Source organism: Triturus cristatus, chromosome 1_1 (genome assembly GCF_964204655.1).
Source record: "Triturus cristatus chromosome 1_1, aTriCri1.1, whole genome shotgun sequence".
In the NCBI taxonomy this organism is placed as follows: domain Eukaryota; kingdom Metazoa; phylum Chordata; class Amphibia; order Caudata; family Salamandridae; genus Triturus; species Triturus cristatus.
In genome coordinates, this window is record NC_140579.1 from 239,260,712 (window position 1) to 239,281,636 (window position 20,925).

At 42.3% G+C, this 20,925-nt stretch overlaps 1 protein-coding gene across 2 annotated transcripts in view; it reads right to left on the reverse strand.

Annotated features, from left to right (window-relative positions):
* The window catches only part of NFASC (neurofascin), a 1,241,670-nt gene that overhangs the window by 277,862 nt on the left and 942,883 nt on the right, over positions 1-20,925 (reverse strand). For both annotated transcript variants that reach the window (XM_085627649.1, XM_085627634.1), the window contains exon 20: positions 16,266-16,463. In XM_085627649.1, the coding sequence (XP_085483775.1) occupies positions 16,266-16,463 (198 nt within the window). The remainder of the gene's footprint in view (positions 1-16,265; positions 16,464-20,925) is intronic.

A 20,925-nucleotide genomic window follows, 5' to 3' on the forward strand; every position in this document is an offset into this window, starting at 1 on the left:
ATCCACTCTTGCATTACAGGGACTAGGGTGGGTGGAGCTATAAGCAGGAATTCGTTTTTTTGGGCATTAAGTTTGAGATGGTTTTTTGCCAGCCATATCTGGGTGTCCCCCAGCGTTGTGTTGAGCAGTTTGATGTCTTCTAAGGTGTTGATCTTGAGGTATAGTTGCGTGTCATCCGCGTACATGTGGTAGTGCACGTTAGATGCTTGAAGAAGTTCGTGGAGGGGTTCCATGAACAGGTTAAACAAAGTCGGGGATAAAGAGGACCCTTGCGCTACTCCTAGTGTAACTGGTACGGGTTTTGACATGGGAGTTGTTGGCCTTGAATTGTTGTGTTCGATTTTGGAGAAATGAGGTAAACCAGTTTAGCACTACGCCTGATCGACCCATTCTATGCTTCAGGAGATCCAACAGGTTCTCGTGCTTGACCGTATCGAAAGCTGAGGATAAGTCTAGCAGGATGAGTAGGCAGGCTCCGTTTTGATCCAGGATTTGTAGCGCGTCATCAATTATGTGTGTCATGGCTGATTCAGTACTGTAACCTGCTCGGAATCCTGATTGGTATTTATTCAGCAAGTCAAAGTGGTCAATATGCCTTGTCAGTTGGAGGTGTACACATTTTTCCAAGAGTTTGGCTAGTGTGGGGATGTTTGAGATAGGGCGAAAATTGTTTAGGTCCATCGGGTCAGCCGTGGGTTTCTTTAGAATGGGTGAGACCTGCCCCATTTTGAGGGTGTCCGGAATGCAGCCTTGTTGAAGTGAACTGTTTATGATCTTAGTCCAGAGGGGCAGAAGTAGTGGTGTTAGGTTTTTAACGGCGTTTGCGGGTAGAGGATCGGCAAAGTGATTGGCAGGGTTCATGTCCCCAAGTATTTTACTTATGGCTTCTTCGGAGTATGTGGAAAAGGATGACCAGTTGGCGTCGTTTTTAAGGTTAGGCTGTGATGGGAAGTGGTACAGTGCAATTGGCATTTCCGGGAATGACTTTGTGTGCGGTCCCGTGTGTAGGGTTAGATCATTGAGGAGATCAATCTTGATATTATCTGTCTTCAGGGTGAAGAAGGCAGATAATTCTTCACAGTTGGGTTGCCGGCAGTCTAAGTGTTGTGGACGATGATTTGTGTCCTTACATTGTGTTTTAATTAGTTCGAAGAGATTTTTGGGACGATTTCTAGCCTGGTCTAGTTGGTGGCTGAAGAATTCTGCTTTAGTGCGCTTGATCTTTCTGAAATATGCGTTTCTCTTTTGCCTTAGTGTATTTAGGTGGTTGGCTGAAGGAGTTGACCTCCAGGTGCGTTCCGAGGCTCGGAGAGAGCGTCTGTCATTGTTGAGCGTGTCATTGTACCACGGTTTGGAGTCCTTTATGGAGGCTCTCTTAAGTTGCAGGGGGGCTACCTCATTTAATATCCTGGTCATGGAATTAAGGTAGTGATTGGTAAGGTCATGGACTTCCGACGATCCCGTGGGAGGCATGAGTAGGTTGTAACTGGGTGATGGAAAGGTGTTCGGGTTTATTTTTTTTTGTATCTCTTTTCCAGACTTTAGGTCTTGTGGGTTGCACCAAGTTCAGTTTCACTACTTCCTTAATAAAGAAGGTAATGATATGAGGGTCTGACCAGTCACAAGGTTGGATCGAGACTAGCTGAGTGCAATCTCTTTTAGAGATTATTATATCCAGTATTGATCCTTTGTCGTGTGTGGGGCTGTTGCATATTTGGGTAAGGTCTAGGTCCTCTAAGAAGTTTTTGAGGCTATTCACCCCTACATCATGGTGGGCATTCCAATGGAGATTGAAGTCGCCTAAGAATATTTGTGTATTTTGGCGCCCGGTGTTTGTTGATACCATTTCCATGACGTGCCCAATGAAGGCCAGATTGTCACCTGGTGGATGATATATCGTGTGTAAGGAGCAAAGTGGTTTGTCATTACTGGTGATGTTGAGGCATATGTACTCGCAGGAGGGGAATACCGGTGTAAGTGATCTGTTTACTGAGATACTACTCCTGTGTATACATGCGATGCCTCCCCCTGTTTTATCAGTTCTATCCAATCTGATGATGTTATAGTTAGTAGGTACTAGTATGTCAATGAAAGGAGAGGAGGATTCATTTAGCCAGGTTTCAGTAAGCAGTATCAAGTCGAGATCTTGTGAGAGAATGAGGTCGGCTATATCTGCAGCGTGTCTAGCCGCCGATCTACAATTTAAGAGGATGCATTTGAGGCGGGGCGTGATGAGGGATGAAGTAGTTTCTTGAGTGAGGGGGACTCTTTTTAAGTTGTTGTCAATGACGCCTCTAGTGTTATGTTTGATGGGCCTGTGTGGGTTGAGGGGGATTGTTGGAATTGTCGAGGGCGTGATAGGGTTCATGAGGGCAGGGGCATATGAGTGAAGTAGAGATAGTAGATCCAACTCTGAAAGCGAACTGGTGCTTCGGCGTGGGTAGGTTGGATTATTAATGGCGGGAACTGATTTCCACCTGGGTAAGAACGGCATAGAGGTGTTTGTTGGGTGCATCAAGGATCAGCTAGCATTGGGCTGTCTAGTAATTCTAGCGAGCCATGGTTGTTTAGAAATCAACTCCTTAAATGCTTGGAGTTCTTCTTTGATTTGATGTAATGCGCTCATGATCTCATCAAATCTAGGGTCTGGAGTGTTGAAGAGTAGTGTTGTGGTCTGTAATGTGGATGTGACTGGGTGCGTTGAGGTCTGGTTGGGTTTGTGGGCTAGTGCAGGTATGGGTGGTGTGGGAGGAGGTGTAGCACGCGCGAAAGGATGGTGAGGGGACGTGGAAGGTTGAGCTGTTGATGTGGAAGGCTGTAGGAGGTGTACTTGGGGGTAGAAGGAGCTCAGGTGGTGGCATATCCTCAACGTGGAGATGGAGAGTATTATTATGTTCTGACATTTGAGCCAGGTGTGTTGGGCTGGACTGAGGGCTAACTGTGCAAGGTAACGTCGATGGGGTAGCTGGAGTGTTGGTTATGGGGGGGGGGGGGGGGGGGGGGGGGGGAGTATGTTGACAAGTGGAACAACTATGCTCGAACATAAGGGGGCTTGGTTGTCTGTAATTTGAGCGGGTGCTACCGCTGTAGTGCTAGGTTGGAATACCGGAGCAAGGTTGGGGGGAGTGTTAGCTAGGATGATGTGCTGCGTGTTGTAGTCCTGGGTAGTTTGGCTGGAAGTAGCGTCTAAATCGAATGGAGGTAGAGGTGGGGATGGTGATGTGACATGGCTGTCAGTGGAAGGCGATGGTGGGGTGCTTTGTGTGGTTATGGAGAAGATGGCCTGGGTAGCAGTTTGGGATTTCGACACTTGCTCTTTAATAATGGGGAAGATGCTATCCAGGAGGTTTAAATTATGGTCCGTGGATTGCATGAGGATGGTGCCGTTATTGTAGATGGTGATGGTAGCTGTCGCGTGAAAGAGCTGGGAATGGGACATGTAAATAACTAGACCGTGAGCGGATTTCCTAGTGGAGGAGATCGTAAATAAGGTAAGGAAGGCTTTCCTCCATTGCGCTCTTCGTTTCGTATGGAAAATGATGTCAGTAGTGGTGTGCCCATTATGCATTGAGAAGTAGGGATCAGCGATGGGTGTTTCAGGATGAAGTTTTATGAGATTGTGTTTAAAGCGTTTGGCTGCTTTTTTAGATAAGTTGGGGGGGTAAATGATGGTGTAGGTGTGTGTGGCTGTGAGTTCCATGATATGGCGTAGTTAGTGCTATGATATGGGGCTCAAAAGCGTATAGGGCTAGATGGGTCAGTGTTCTGAGTTATGACAGGATTGTGGAGGCAGGTGGCTGTGTGAGGGGGAAGTAAACCGTTGTTGAGGTATGTTGATATGGATCTATGTGAGAAGAGGGAGTTGAGTCAAGAGCCCTAAGGGAGTGCCCCAATGGTGAAAACAGTGGGGAGAGATAGGTGGCCTGTTATGCAGAGTACAGAATTTAATAGGCAAGAAGGTTTACCTGAGGAGTCCGTCCTGTAACGCGAAAGTAGGTCGGTCACTTATTGTTTTACCATTCCAGGATGGCAATGGCTGCCACATTTACATGGCAGTGGTAAATCTCAGCTGGGGAGGGGTCACTGGCCCAAAGAGAGTGGCAGTGTCCCCAACTTACCTGTAGATTGTCTACTAGGGAATGACCTAGAAATCTCAGCCTGGGCTGAGGTAGACCACAATGCCCATTTAAGAATGTTAGGCATCCCTGAGAGAGTGGATGGGACCCTGAGGGCCTCACCTCCACTCCAGGAAGAAATAAAGGGAGTGAAGCCTGAAACAATGGATCACTCCACCCAAACAGAGAGCATAGGGGGTGAGGAACAGTCCTCACCCCACCAGACTAAAGGTAAGGGTCAGCTTCCTAAGGGAACCGATCCAGCCCCTTGTGAAGTAACTGCCCCATAAGTAGTCAGGCCTGTCCTGGCCACAGCTCTGATGGCAGGGGATCCTCCCAAGGTGGTACCCAGTCTGGAGCAGGTATCCTGCCCCTTTCTACCCGGCCTCAGTCAGCCCAGGGCTGCAGAGGTCAGGGAGGTCAGTGGACACCTGTCCAGAGGAACCCCCTCATCAGCAGATTAGGGACACCCAGCAGAGTAGTTCTAGCCAGGTGACCATTCCTCCACAAACTGAGGGATCCCCCTTACCTCTAGATACAGGTACCCCCCAGATGGACTTTGTTGGGCACAGTGAAACCTGGAGCATAGTTGCCCCAAACCTTCCAGTGCCCTTCACTATTCCAACCAGAGGGACCCAACCCCCAGCTGTAGGCAGCCAGAGGTTGACCCTTAGGGCCAGATACGACACAGTCATGGACAGAAAGGCTTCCATGGTGACTAGTGACCTGAGGAGGTTGAGACCACCCCAAATAGGGCCTCACTTCCAGACTCAGACACCCCACCAGCCTGCTTCTGTACCAAAACCCAATACAGGTAATTCCCCTAGACTTTGGAGAAACTCTAAAACCCCTTGGGGTAGGATTTCCCAAGTGGACCATGAGACAGGGAGCAACCATGCTAGTGCAGGTTCTTCCTTATATGGCCACTCAGGAAATAAAGGCTTATCTGGACAAGGTTAGCCTTATCTCCTTTCGTGGGGGGGGGGGGGGTGTGGAGGGGTTAAGTAGGAAGGTGGAATCTGACTATATGGTTGCCCCCAACTTTTTGCCTGGTATTTGAATGGTTTTTGACTAGTCTGGCTGGGATCCTGCTATCCAGGACCCCTGCCTATCTGCTTCCTCTCTAAACTGATGTGAGTACCCTAGGTACCTACCAATTGGATACTGAGGACACCCTGTCAGCCCCTTGTAGATGGTACCCTAGGTACCCAGGGCATGGGTCCCTCAGAGGCCTACCAGGGGCTGCAGCACTTATTGTGCCACCCCTGGGACAGCCATACAAACTGACACCACCAGACCACTACTGTAGTCTGGGTAAGGTGGTGCTCGCACCCCTTTCAGGGATATAGGTATCCTGTATCCCACTTAATACAACACATATATCCTCATAGGTCACCCCTAAGGCAGGCCTTGCTAATCCTACAAGGCAGGGTGCTGAGATATGTGTGAGGGGGAACCCCTACCTGAGTAGGGCCCCATATGCACTCTTCATAAAACTATTGCTGGGTTGTTTGTTGTGCAGCCATACCATATACTCTTAACCGCATTATAAGTAATCGCGATAGTGTGATAACTTGAGAGTGGCTGCACAGAACCATGTCGTGTTTGGTGTCAAACATGTAGGAATCATACCCCCAATCCAACCATGGGAATGGGGGAATGATTCCCCCCTGCTAGAGGGGCGATATGGTAAAAGCGGCAGATTTTAGACACCAATTTAAAAGTGCACACGTAGTACAAAATGGATGCTACCCGCCACCCACACGACTCTGGCTGCCTGTTGCTGGGCAGAACTCCAGCCACGGCAGCTGGACAATAGGGATCTTGTTGCAGGGAGGTGCTCCCACCTCCCCAGACAGACTATGTGGATTGGAACTGGGTGGATGCACCATAGGATGTCTTTCAGACTTGCATGTAGGCTTCTCCAGTGCCTACTTCTGCATACACCGCCTCAAACCGGTTCAGGGGCATCCTGTCCCCTGCCCAGGCGGGAAACCACACAAAGGGGAGAGGGTGTAGCCACCCTTTCCCGCCTGAACTCTCATTGGTGGGCTCTGATCTGGACACTCCCCTAATCTTTGGATAAAGGTGAATACAGGGTCCCCAGAGCCTCAGATTATTCTTGGACTTTACAGACTTGAACTTCGACTTGCTGCCGCACAGCTGAATGAAGAAATCTCCCTTGGGGTAAAGGAGATACCACCCTTCTTGGCAGGCACCTGAAACACTGCAAGTGACCAGGTTGGAACTTTTCTGCTCCTCGGACATCGATGACTTTTTCCTACCTTGAGGTGGGATTCCAAGCATCCCAGAGGCCAGTGAGTGTGCACAGCAAAGCTCAGCACCGTGGACGCCGAGATCCCCAATAACCCAGGACACCGGCCACCTCTTGCACAGCACCCGACCCCGACGAGTGGGGAAGTTGTGCTTTGGCCCATTATTGAGCCAACCTCTCAGCATCATCTGTGCCAAAGATCGACGCCCTAGCCCGCTCTGGCGACCCGTGGGTGCATCTTTACGCACGCCAAATTGCTGCCTCCCGCGGTCCCTTGTCTCTCGACTGATGGGCCCTGGCGGAGGTCAATCTTCACTTCCAAGAGTTCCCCTGGTTGCTCCAGGCCTGCTCTTCAGTCTCCTTGCTGGAGACCTCGCTCAGACCTTGTGGGTCTGCACCAGTAGCTGTTTTGTGATTCTTGCGTGGGTTGCGGTTGCCAAGGCTTAGTGAATCCAATCCGGACACTAAAACCGCAGCGTCCCCCATCCTTCGTGGGACAATCGCCCTCCAGAAGCTGGCCTTCCTTGACGCCTCCTGGACCCCGTGGCTGACGATCCAAGCTACACCTCTTCCACCTGGAAGCACCCAACATTGAAGGGCTCTTTCTCCTGAGCCCCCTGGTCACTGTGCCGTGACCCAGACTCTGTCCCCTCTGCTTTCAGGTCCTTCTCTTCAAGATCTACATCTTCAATCTTCACGACATCGACAACGCTTTTTGCTAGCAGCAGTTCTTCACGTTTTGCCATTGAAAATCAGCCCGCGACCCGACATCGAAAACAACCTATGCCCCGGCTTCCCTGGGGCAGTTAACAGTGGTAACTCGGTACTCTCGTGGGTGTGGGCCCTTCAAAAGCTTAACTCTAAAGTCTTGAACTTTAACTCCCGCTAGAAGTGTTTTTAATCTTGTAAAATTCAACCGCGACATTCTCCATAGGCTTTAATAGAGATCCCGACAGTAGCTTCTGCCACTGCACGCATCTGCCGTGGGTCCCCTTCCTCACTACCTTGGGTGGCTTCACAAGGGGCCAGCGACCCTAAATGCCCTAGGCATTGTCTGTAGAATTGTCGTGGTTCTTATACAACTTTTTTGATATATGGTTTGGTCCCCCCCCCGGGGCCCTATGATTCCAGTGCTATTTATTGTAACTACCAATGCTTGTTTGAATTGTATCTTTACCTCCAGCCTCATAAAGAGACTAGTGGGATTATTCTAAGAATAAATACATATATTTTATATATATACCTGTGTGGACTACTCTTTCATTTGGTTATTTAAGAGGTTATCTATGGTAAAACAATAAGCTTAACACTCCTTCAAGACTTAGCCTGAAGGCTGCTCTCCACAGCTACCACTAGGATAGCTTTCTTCAAAGGTTGTCTTTTAACCTATCACCATAAGAGTCGAATTTGACTGGTGCAAGGTGTCCCCTATAACTAGAGGACAGCATATGCCAGGCCAACTTCTCACAATTATATATAGAATAAAGTGGGCCCTCCACTCATTAAAAATTCCCCAAGGATCTTATAAAGGCCCATATAAAGGAACAAAGCAAAAAATGTCTACATTGCTCACAACATCACACCATTCATCAAAACTATTTAAAACCACTGGTCACTTTAAAGGGATACTATGAATACAGATGTTCACAATACATATGGAATCTGTATTGCTCAAAGAAGCACGTCAATGTGATGTCTGAAACTTACTGCGAAACAATAAGCACATTTTAACAATTCATATTGGGTGGTAACATTCGGATTCCTGGTAGCAGTGTAATAATGAAAAAAATATTGACATAAATATACTAACTGTGAAATCGTAGCTAAAATAATTAAGAAAAAATTGACTTGAAAATCTAGCTATTAGTACAGTTCTACAGAACAGTAGTCATTGCATTTTCCTATTGTAGGTGTGTACTTAATTCAGCACTACAATCAAATATGGAAATCAGACGCAGAATTCTTAATAAATTATTTGGTCTGACTTGACTGTGCGGCTGTTTGTCAGGCATATTTCTTTTACCATCTGTGGGCTTTAGCTACCTGAAGTATTTTACATAATAAACTTGGCAAACAGGTAGACAGTAGTTGAGATGTTTATTCCAACAGAGAAGATCCCATCCATCAGCCAGCAGTCAATCCTGTAACTGAAGATCTACAGAACATTTCTATGTACAACAATCCATGACATCAGCAGGGTTCTAACGTGAGATGCTCTATGCACAAAACCCCCAGCAATGCCACTTTATGTGAAATACCACACATCTCCCTTCCCCAAAAGAAGACATGTTTATAAGGAACAAAACCAATAAATATTAAATAAAATCAGCAAGATAACTAGGTCTCTTACACACCCTGGAAGATTTCCTAGGACAATTCAAATCCTTTCTCACTTCATCTCCAGTATGAAATGAGGTAGAATTACCCTTAGCTGAATCTATCTTCACACCATGTTTCAACACACCACTACACACAACCACCCTATTTAGGTTCCAAATACGATGGTCCTGTGTTTGGATTGAATTTTTGAATGTTTTGATTACTCTAATAGGTTTCATGAATTTAGACAAGGAGCTTCCTAACAAACCAGGACGTTTAATCCTGACCCAATCACCTACATGCACCTCAGTTTTCTTTACAGCATGTTTCTTATCAAAATATGCTTTCCTTAGTTTCCCCTTTTCTTCTTCTACTCTTAGCATCTTTTCACCATCACACTCCTTTTCCTTACCTTTTAATAATTCATATTTATTAACCCAGTATGGTTCAACACAAGTATTGGGCAGCCTACCAAGAAACAACAAAAAAGGAGTCTTCCCAGTTGTTGCATGTGGAGTTAATCTGTACTCTTCTATTTTAACAATAACTTATTTTTTCCAATTTATTCTAACACTTTTTGATAAAGCAATGGTCTCTTTAATAACCTTATTAAATCTTTCCACCATCCCATTGGCCTCTGGGTGATAAAGTGCAGAAGTCTTGTGGACAATCCCTCTAGATGATAAAAATTGCTCCATTTCCCTCGAAATAAGTTGAACACCATTATCAGATAAAATTGAAATTGGTAGGCCTTCCCTTGCAAATAAACTCTTCAAACACTCAATCATCACACTACTAGTATTGAGAGTGGATAAGAAGAACACTTCAGGCCACCTTGAGTACATGTCAATAACAACCAATAAATATATTTGTGCTTCTTTTCATTGTATAGGACCAACAATGTCCAAAGCAATCTCTTGCCTCGGTCCATTTGGGCGTTTTCTCAAAACCATAGGTTGTTTATGAGTACACTTAGATTTGTCACTGGTTGCACAAGAAACACAATCTCTAATAACACACTCAACCATTCTGTCCATTCCAGGCCACCAATATGACATACGGAGTCTTTCTTTACACTTAGATAACCCTGAATGAGCCACATGCACTAAGTCAACTAATTCTTTCCTAAGACTAGTGGGTGGAATTAATCTTGTCCCGCGAAACAACAAGCTATTGTCCACCGACAGTTCATTCCGTACACCCCAAAAACATCTTGTACCTTCCGATCCATCTTTATTCGAGCTCCACCCTTTTTTTAACAAGAATAATACCTCACACAGAATCGCATCATTTTCTAATTCTTCCAACCATCATACTTCTGAAATGATGTCATGATCCACTACACAGACTATTTTGTCATCCTCATCATCATCTGCACTGTCCTCTTGCAAACTGCTGCATGGAACTAAACGTGAAAGAACATCGGCAACCCCATTTTCAATTCCAGGAATATACTTAATCCTAAAATTATACTCTTGTAAACCAATTACCCACTTGGTTATTCTTCCAGAAACCAGATCTAATCCTTTCTTGCTAAATATCTCAATCAATGGTTTATGATCTGTATGTACCTCAAAATCCAAACCCCAAAAGAACTTCTTAAGTTTCTTTACCGCCCAAAACACAGCTAACGCTTCTCTCTCTACAACTGAATATCGTGTTTCAGGATCTCTGAGACTTCTTGACAAAAACATAATGGTTTGCATACCGTTAGCACCACACTGCTTCAAAACAGCTCCAAGCCCTTTCTCACTTGCATCAGTCACTAAAATGGATTTACTGGAAGGGTTAAAACTCTTCAACGAAGGGGCTAGACCAAGCTTTTCCTTTATAGCCACAAACTCATCCTCACACCGGTCTGACCACCAGAATTCTTCACCTTTGCGCAATAATTTCCTCATGTTCACTGTTGCTACTGCAAAACCCCTTACAAGCTTAGCATATTATTCAATCATTCCTAAGAATTTCATTAAGTCAGACTTATTAGTAGGAGAACACATTTTTGTAATGGTTTCAACCAACTCAGTTTTAGGTTTCACACCTTCCCCAGAAATACTATGTCCTAGGTAGCTGATGGTATTAGACCTAAATTTGCACTTCTCAACCTTGATTGTGAGGTTATGTTTACACAAATTCTTCAGAACGGATCTTAACCTAGAGTCATGCTCCATGTCATCTTTTGCAAAAACTAAAATGTCGTCCTGGTAGACACATACTCCAGGAAGATCTTTTAATATTCTTTCCATCACACGTTGGAATACTGAGGAAGCAGATACTAAACCAAAAGGCATTCTTCTAAATCTAGAGGTGCCAAAGGGCGTGATAAAAGAAGTATAATCTCGGGACGGCTCCTCTAGCTCAATTTGATGATATGCCAAAGTAAGATCTAATGTGCTGAACACTTTTGCCCCATCAAGTAGAGTCAACAATTCGGTAATGTTGGGCAATGGATACCTATCCACTACAACACACTTATTAAGTTGTCTTAAGTCGATGCACAGACGCAGATTCCCATTAGGTTTGCGTGCTGCAACAACCGGAGCCAACCATTCAGATCCCTCAACTTCCTCAATAATCCCACAACTGCTTAATTTCTGAATTTCATTTTTCATGTCTTCCTTAACAGATAGTGGGACACTTCTCACTTTGCAGTACACAGGAACTGCATCAGCTTTTAGTTGAATCTTAAGTTGATACCCCTTCAAACAGCCTAAAGTTTCTCTGAACACATTTGGCAACTCAGTCTTCAGATTGTGCACGTACATGTCATCAGCATTTCTATCTACAGATTGAATTCTATCCCTCAACTGTTTGGGAGGATTAGCATTAGGATCAAGAAACCCCCCCAGATCCCCTTGATGTAACCAACTAATGATGCTGTCTCCACGCTTTGAAACATAAATCTTTCCAACCGATTTTTGTATTCTATTAAACCGGAAAAGTATCCATGTATCTTTATGGGTTCACCCCCATATGCTAAAGGAATGATGTCCGGTTTCATTAACGTAATCTTTCCCTTAAGCTTGGAGTTATAAAACCCATTCGATATGATGGTAATCTTCGCACCAGAATCAAACAGTACCCTAGTTTGTTCTCCTTCTACCACAATTTCATCATAAGGACAGGATTTCTTGCTAGTTTTGTTCTCAACCTGTACCACAATCTGCCCACAAACTAGATCATCGGAATTAGGTTCTTCCCAATCCTTTTGATATATTTCAACTTCTTTGACCTTTGTTTTGAGTTTTGTTTTACATAAGGCAGTGAAATGTCCCTTTAACTTGCATTTGGAACATGTTTGACTGAGAGCTGGACATCTTTAGTCGTTAGCAAGATGTCCAGTTTTACCACATCTGTAACATTTTCTTTCTGGTCCCGTTTTATCAGCATTATTTTTATCAGTTGTGATACGTCTTTCTGATTTAACCTTAACTATCTCAACATTAGCCCCTTTTTCTGAATCCTTCTTTATGACAGCAACACATTTTAAAGAGTGTTCAATACGTTTGGCAACAGTTAACACCTCTTCAAGAGTTAGTTCATCTCTTAGCCACAATTCTTCTCTTATTTTTTCTATACTACAACCAAACATAAACTGGTCCCTGATGCGTTCATCAGTTAAGTTCTCAAATTTGCATGAAGAGGCAAGCTTTCTTAGTTGAGTTATGTAATCCTCAATTGTCTCATCAGCAGATTGCATCCTCTTTGCAAACTGGTATCTTTCAAGAATAGTGCTGACTTTGGGGAGATAATGCATGTTAAGTTTCTTAATACAAATCTCATAGTCATTCAGACCTCTAGCATCTGAAGCTGAAAGCTCTGGTAAGTGATCAAACACATCTTGACCTTCAGATCCCAAACAATGGAGTAACAAGGATGACCTCCTTTCAGCACTTAAGGAGGGACCGCAGACCCTGGCATATCTCTCAAAAACAACCGTCCATTTTTTCCATTTAATGGGAGGAGAACCAGGACACAATAAAAAAAATGGTGCTGCTGTAACGTTTTGCATGTTTACAAGTGACTTTGAAGCAAATTACCAAGAACCAGTAGATTATTCAAAAGTAAGGACTATTTACGTAGCCACTTATCTAACTTGAATGGCCGTTGTTTTAAAATTGTACACATTTAGATTTTAACATAAATTCTGGTTTCAAATCAAATCAAATTGATTGTGAACCTGCCAAAATAGCCTGCCTAATAGGATGCAATACCTTTTTTTTTTTTTTATCTCTGGTATCACCCCAACTGTGTGAAGAAACAATATTTATCGTTGAACCATCATATTATATATCTTAGATAAAACCCAACCATGTGTAAGAGGAAACAATGTTTACAGTAGATTCATCATATCTCCTTTGTAATAAGAGCATTAAATTGTCTTTAGATCTTTATCATCTTGTTTCATTAAGTATAACTCGTAGTACCAAGAGCGTTCAGTTTCTGTGTTGGCGCTTGAAGTGATCAGTACATACGCTTGAAACAGGATGATGATCCACTGAGACGCCGCTGGTTGACAAACAAGACGCGATCCACTAAAACGCTGCTGATTATCAAGGAAGACGCGATCTAGTGAAGCCCTCCTGGTTGCTAAGCAACCGTACTCAAAATGGCCACTGAATTAGCGTGATACGTGGTGACGCGATACGATCAGGAGAGCTGACAACAATGTAGAACACAGCAGAGAGTCGATCGTGAAAGCAATTCCAGAAAAACAAAGAGATTCTAGGTATGATGACGCTCATTAATTCTTATAGGCCTTGTTTATCTTTGAAAGCCGTGTGATGCCCAGAGGCTCGAGTCGAAATCGTTGTAGCGATGACAATCAAAATTACAGCAACGATCAAGGCGACTTAAACTCTCGAAATAAGCAGACACATGTTAAAATTTTGCAATGAATAACTACTCACATTGACTTGCAGGGTCGAGATAATCAGTTCCACAAAGTCAGTAATAGAAGATGAGTATAAGTGTCAAATCAAAGTTGAGGACACATGTCAAGGCAAACAACACGCTAAAAGATGTAGAGCAATGACGATCCGCTTGGAGGTATAAACTCAGCTCGCCGTCGTTTTCAAGGATAGCAGACAAAAGCAAACATCCAGCACAGAGTTAGTTTGATTCACAAGTTGTAAACGCGTGGCAAAGCAGGTAACACACTTTAAGTAAAGAAGTGATCCGTTTGATGGCATAGAATCCGCATAAAATCCTCTCACAGTGGTTTTCAAAAGGAAGCCGGTCAAGGGAAAAGAAATCCAACGCAGAGTTGAGACTCAGTGCCTTCTAAAATAACAAATCAAAATCTTGTGTTGAGATCTTCTCTTGTAGATTCCAGTGCCGACTACGCCAGTGAAGTATTTTACATAATAAACTTGGCAAACAGGTAGACAGTAGTTGAGATGTTTATTCCAACAGAGAAGATCCCATCCATCAGCCAGCAGTCAATCCTGTAACTGAAGATCTACAAAACATTTCTATGTACAACAATCCATGACATCAGCAGGGTTCTAACATGAGATGCTCTATACTCAAAACCCCCAGCAATGCCACTTTATGTGAAATACCACACTACCTCTAGAGAAGTACCATTCTTTCACCTCATTCCATTGGCTGTTTGGTATATTCCAGGAAGTGCTCCCTCTGGAATGCATGAGGAACAATTCCAATTGCATTTTAAACTGCAGACGATCCTTTATTGCTACTCCCAGCATTGACAAAGTTAAGAGGGCACAGTCTTTGAAGTGATACACAGCACAGCGTTTGTGCGTTTACCGTATGTAAACAGCATTTCTGAACGCCTGTGTTTAGATGTGTAGGAACATTAGACAATCTATTTGCTTTGCCAGACTTGGTTTAGTTAGCACGACAGATACCCTGTAACATGGTGTCTCATTACTAAATCATGAGCTTGTAATGAACAGTACTGGATGAGGAAAGCTGAGGAAAACAAAAACGTCGCCTGTTTAGTCCAGAAAAATTAGAGATCTTTCGTAAATTTGATCTGCAGTGGGATAAAGTTCCATACTTTCGGAATAAACAGAGGAAAGGCACACCCCCATCGGCTCTCACCTTATAGAGCCATAAGATGACAAAAATATATTGGTTAAGGATTGGAGGCTCCTTACTGGACGAAAAGGTGCAAAAAGCTTCTGAATAAAGACAGGGCCTCTGTCACAGCAGGCCTGATATGCCGGACAAACTGGTGTAGTGTGCTGAACAATGAAGTGCTAACAGATGGAAAGAAATTTGAGTGAGCCTTGCAGTTGTGTTTTGTATCAAGTACAATGGCTTCCCTAATAAAGAATTACAACAATCCAAGATTATAGAATAGTGTACTTTAAGCAAGGTGGAAAGAGGACAAACATTTTTCGTTTGCTTTTCTTTAGTAATACATTCATGTTTTAATACTCTTTTCTTTGAAATCTTCTATATTAAACTTTTCCTTTTCTGATTCTAATTTATGTTCATCTTCTCTTCCGTTGCTTACTATGCTTTTGCCCTCCCTTTCTCTTTTTGTAGCCTCTCTTTTTTCGTTTTATACCTTTATTTTTATAATCACTATTTTAATCTTTCTTTCCTAAATGATTTTTTTTTCTCCTCCCGGAATGTCCATATTTGCTTTCTTTCTTTTCCCTTTATTTTGTGTGTCTCCATCCTACTTCCTTAATAGATTTTACCAGTGGTCAAAGTGGGCGTGATCTGAGGGGCACGAAGTACCCATACTTTTCTGATTTAAGAAAATCAGTTCCCTATTTTTTGTGAAAAGACAACTGCCCCAGACCGGAAATGTGAGGCAGGAAGTCTCATGTGCCTGAAACCGAGGGAGGGACAAGCCTTCTTACCTGGGTTTCTCCTTCCCTGAAAGAAATGTAAATGTACATAACTGTCTAATCTACAAATGTAAAGGGTGCTTCGAAGCCGGAATTGGCAATGATTAACCGAATCACTTGAAGCCTTTAAAGAACAGTTATATAAAAAAATCAAATAATGGCACCATGTGCAGTTGGGGTATTACTAAAATCTACATTTTTGAAGCAGTATTTTTCAAAACCCTTTTGCGCATTTTGTAGCAGCCTATCTTATACCGTGTGTAATGCAAGTTTTAAATAATGACTTCCATATTTACAGGGCTTTCAGTCACAGACTGGGACTTCGTTGCACTAAACATTCACAAGTCACTATTCACCACTGGAATAACTAGGATTCAATTCTGTGGCTCTCTCGTCACAGATGCATACCTCGGCTGCGCATTAACTAACAGAGGTTTCATAATGTATGATGGTGCATTTCCCACTGATCAACTTAACTTACATTTATTTGTCACTTAAGCTGTGCCTTATTTTATATGAAGTTAACTGAAGGTTAAAGACTGAAAATAGTTACAGAATATATATATATGTTTTTTACCTACGCCCTTAACCCGGCCACCATGCTCAATCACCCCCCCTACTTTATACACAGCATCACAGTTCCCATACTTATTTGATGCCCTTCGATCACTGGATTTTACAATCATCTGTACAGAAAATGCAATGAAAGGCATATGAAGAACTCACGTGCGCCATTGGTTTGATACCGCTCCGATGGGAGGCTAGGGAGGCTACTGCCAACCTCATTCACTGCCAGGACCCGGAACTGATAGTTGACATAGGGAGCCAAAGGGAGGACAGCAGAATTCACATTGCCTGGCAGGCTGACAAGGTTGTGCCAGGTACCAGGCTGGTATCGGTCTTCCTCAAACTGGACAATGTAGCCTGCAAGTTATGTTATAGGGCAATTAGAAAAAACAAGGCAAAGTGAAGAATGAATGATCAGTGCTTGCAGTACCACTTTCAGCCTAGATTCAGGTAAATACATTCAGAGTGCTATGGGTCACGACTCATGGAAAGGTAAAACGATGGGGCGGTGAAAGGAAGGAAGTGAGAGAGAGTGCAATGGAATAGCAGAGAGGTAGGAGAACATAGGGAAGAGAGCCTCATTAGGAAGACAAGGAGAAATGGTGATCCCGCAACTTTAGATAAAGGGTCAAAAGGTGCTAGAAATAAAACAAGAGTACAGTGCTACCTGCAACTAAAGAGGGAGTTGTGGAACATAGTAGAGGATAAAAAGGTTAAGAGAGAGAAGGTGATATTGGAATAACAAAAATTCAGGACAGCATATTCCCACAAATTCAGTGGAGTTAATAAACACTTTTAAAATTAACAATTTCAAGAACAATTAAAATAAACAATTTCTCTACTTGTGAGGTCACAAGTGCACGTTTAGAATTACAAATAAGGTGCTGTCCACAAGGCTACCAGCACATACAATGTCCTACATCCAAACAGTTCTGTTTGAAGCTACCTGAGAAATACCATAGCTTTCTTCTGTAGGGTGGTCTGGGAATTAATCTTGAAAATAAATTATCACGAATGAGGAACCACAATTGTGGATTGGGAATGCTACCTCTCTTTCATGGTATCTTCACTTAAAGTTACTTTGAAAAAAGAATAGCAGCAGTTTACAAATGAAGGGAGACGAGATGGTGACACAGCAGGACCTTAATAGAGCTAATTCTGAAGGATTGTCAGCCCCACTTAGGGTCTGGAGTTGCATCTGAATGTTCACAATAGTACTTGAGAATATCAAGTCAAGTCAAGTCAAGTCAACTTTATTGCGGTTTGATGAACCATAAAAGCACATACAGAAAAAGAAAATAGCAAAGAAAAAAAACAGGACAATGATAAGTCGAACAATACATTTCAATACACTAATCTCAAGATTTTTAGTTGATTGTTAGACATTTTTTTTTAAATTTTTTAAATAATTTCTAAAAGGTTCTAAAAATGGATAAAAATCAGATCATTCAGTGGGAATAAAATATTTGGTAGTCGTAATCTTATTATTAAAATGCTACAGCATGATTTAACAGATTCCTTCTGGTTATCCACATAGAATGTAAGTATTTAGTTACTGCGGAGACGATCAGTGCATCTGTATCAGTTTTCAATATCCTAAAAAAGGCCAAATATTGCCTAATACCCAGGTTCTTACATAGCTGAATAATCCATTTATTTCTAATGTAAGAGTAAGCTGGACAAAAGAGGATGACGTGTAGAGGGGATTCATCCTCTAACGAGAAACCTGGGCAGGGACGTGCAGGGCCCCCCTTCCACCTGTCGATTTTTTGGAAAAGGGGCAAAGTACTTGAGAATATCATGTGTACAACAGATCTCACAAAATGTTATGTCACCTAACAAACCCACAGTTTCACTACTCCCTTTGGTAGGTTTCCATGAAGGAAGCTTCATAGAATTGTGATAACGCAGACACTATGCAGCAAATTAGAATCTGTTACGAAACAGGAGCTCTTGAACCATGATTTGCATAGGATCCGAACAATTGATTTGCTATAAAAAAAAAAATCAGTATCTAATTTAGAATATGATGGGCAGGCCGCCAACCCTCTGTGGGTCTTCCATCCATGGCAACCTGCTTGCTGTATTGTGATTTCCCTGCCTTCTAGATAGGCATGTGTTTTACAAAAGTGCTTATAAAGACCCAATGGGAGCATACAGAAAGAAATGAGTGCCAGGCCGCCCATTACAGCCTGCTCTACATATTTTTTCTACTTCAAAGAAACAAAACCCTAAAGTTGGGTTTGTTTCTAGAAAACAAAAAGCAAATTGTTCTAATGTGCCTGGAGTTTTCTCCCAGCACGCGATGGCCATTTTTGAATTTTCCAGGGTAGTAAATATGAATGAATACCGAGGCCTAAACAGGACAAGTTTCCAATATTCATTAGCCTGTTACATTTGGGCCACCGGCTAATGGTTACTGATGACCAAGCACTCGGAGGCTCCACCGTGGAAACCTTGTGGTTACCCCATCTCTAAATAAGCAGTGGAACTGCAGGTTTACTGGATGAATGACCCGAATTGACAGACACAAACATTTTAGTCTCATTTAAAAAAATATACATTCATCAGCTTAACTTCAAGGATATCAAATAAATGCTCAGCTGGTGCTTTTAGATTAACAAAAACATGGGCTCGCCATGAACTTAATTCATTCGAAAATTTGAAACAACCTTAAGAAGGAAAGATGGGTAAAAATGAAGGGCAGTCTTACCCCTGTGGAAACTATTTAAGAATTCTCAATGGAAGAAAAATACCTTTCACTAATCATTCTAGATGAAGTTAGAGATTTGAAAACCTCATTTTCAGAAAATACTTTTTCAGTCAAAGTTAAGTGGGGCTTAACAAGTGGAACAACTCTGTCAAAACAACAGTACGCTCTAATGAAGAACTGATCATTCTTAGGCTCAAAAGCCTTCACAAAGACTTTCTACAAAGGCCTTTTGTCATAGAAATGGTGACTTCTGTTCATTAAATGGCCGGCGACAAATGCTGAAGGCCTTTTCATGCTAGAGCTGGCAGACAGCACAGAACTGCTTCATTTCAAATGAATACAGCAGATGCATAACCTTTTCCACTTGAACAAGTAAGACGCATTTGTCAACAACTGGTCTTTTTACCAGCGTACAGTCTGGTTATCGAAACAGATAACTATCCTGTAGGACGACAGTAAACAGGTAGTCACGCTCAATCACATCTGATTGTACTTAACAATTATTTCCTGCATGCAGCCTGTATGGCAGGTCCTGCTTTAATGGCAACCTCGTTTATAGCCAGTTTAACAAATGTAGGGCACTGTGGAAGCTCACTGATGTCAGGACAGATATGCAAATACTCTTAACCATAGCTCTTTTTTTCATAGATATCTGCATTACAAAGAGAATTTTGGGGTGTATGGACAAAATTTGGAGTTGTGAATATCTGGAGAAACAAATACTGGAAGAGAAATATGTGATACAACCATATCGTGATGCAAAAATCCCATTGTCAAGAATATAATTTTCTTAGGTAAGCAATATAGTTTTCAAGAATATCCTACTTTTTTAATATCGGTTTCTATAACAGTTAAAAAATTATTGTTTTTTAATTATATGTGTTTTAGTTCATATATTAATTTTATGTGTTACTATTGTCTGTGTAATTGTTATGACTTTTTTTTAATATAGTTGTAATTTTAAGTGATTTAGAATTTTTCATTTGTTAATATTAGTGGTAATAGTAGTAGTTTATTGATCATTTTATGACCATTCACATAAAAATCAAAGCAGATCAGTTACACCATAAAAACTTAAAAATGAAAATAAAATATTAGTAAAAAGACATCATAAAAACAACGGAATTACAATCTTGGTTATGAAGATGAAACATGGAATACTTAAGAAATTAAAATTCAATAAATTCCAAAATCGGAACGGATTCATACTGATTTCATCGTGGGGAGTCGCCAATTGTATTGGGGGTAATACAATCCTTTTTACAAATATCGATAGAGGGCCACTCCTCACAGCGGTCATTGGACATGCGGATTCCTAGATGATAGATAACAGCCTAATCCTAATACGCCAAAGCATAAAGCAGATATCTCGTTATTGCAGACACAAACCAGTTAGGTGTGTCAGATCTAAACATACGTAAGACATCTGCAGGTCATTTGAAGGACAAGAGGTGACATACGGGGGAGTATTCCACCTTTTTATAATGGGTGCATAGTGGGGACAAATAAACATAAAATGTTCAATTGATTCAGAGATTAAGCTATGCACGGGACACAGTGGAGATACAGTTGTATTCTTCCATTTACTTTTGGTAGCATTAAGTGGCAAACCCCCCAATCCTGAATTGTATATAAAGTGCACAAGCATGAGAAGGTTCAATGTCATCCATAAAAATTTCAAAATAAAAACAATTTTTAAAATCTAGAGATCTATCAGTTAAAGTGCCTGGTGCCGAATTGTTCACACATGCGAGCTCAGTATAGCCCCAAAATCAGTTTTTTTAAAAGGGGAGCACTTTATTAGTCATCGATTTTGGATCCTCCCACAGGATCCCCAGACCCAGTTCATACAGCCACTGCTTAACCTCCTTAAACCAACCCAGTCGTCCAACTTGTTTTTCAAGAGTAACTAGTTCATCTACAGCTTCTTTGATCAGGATTTGGGTATTACTAGTCCACAATATAACCCAGAACACTAGGATCTTCAAAACTGCAATGAGTGAGATGGATTTTAGCCCTAGGTCAAGGTGTACCGGGTATAGTGGCGTATTTATTGGTAGATCTAGAATTGATCTTAAGAATTTGTTTTCTGTCACCTCTACTTGT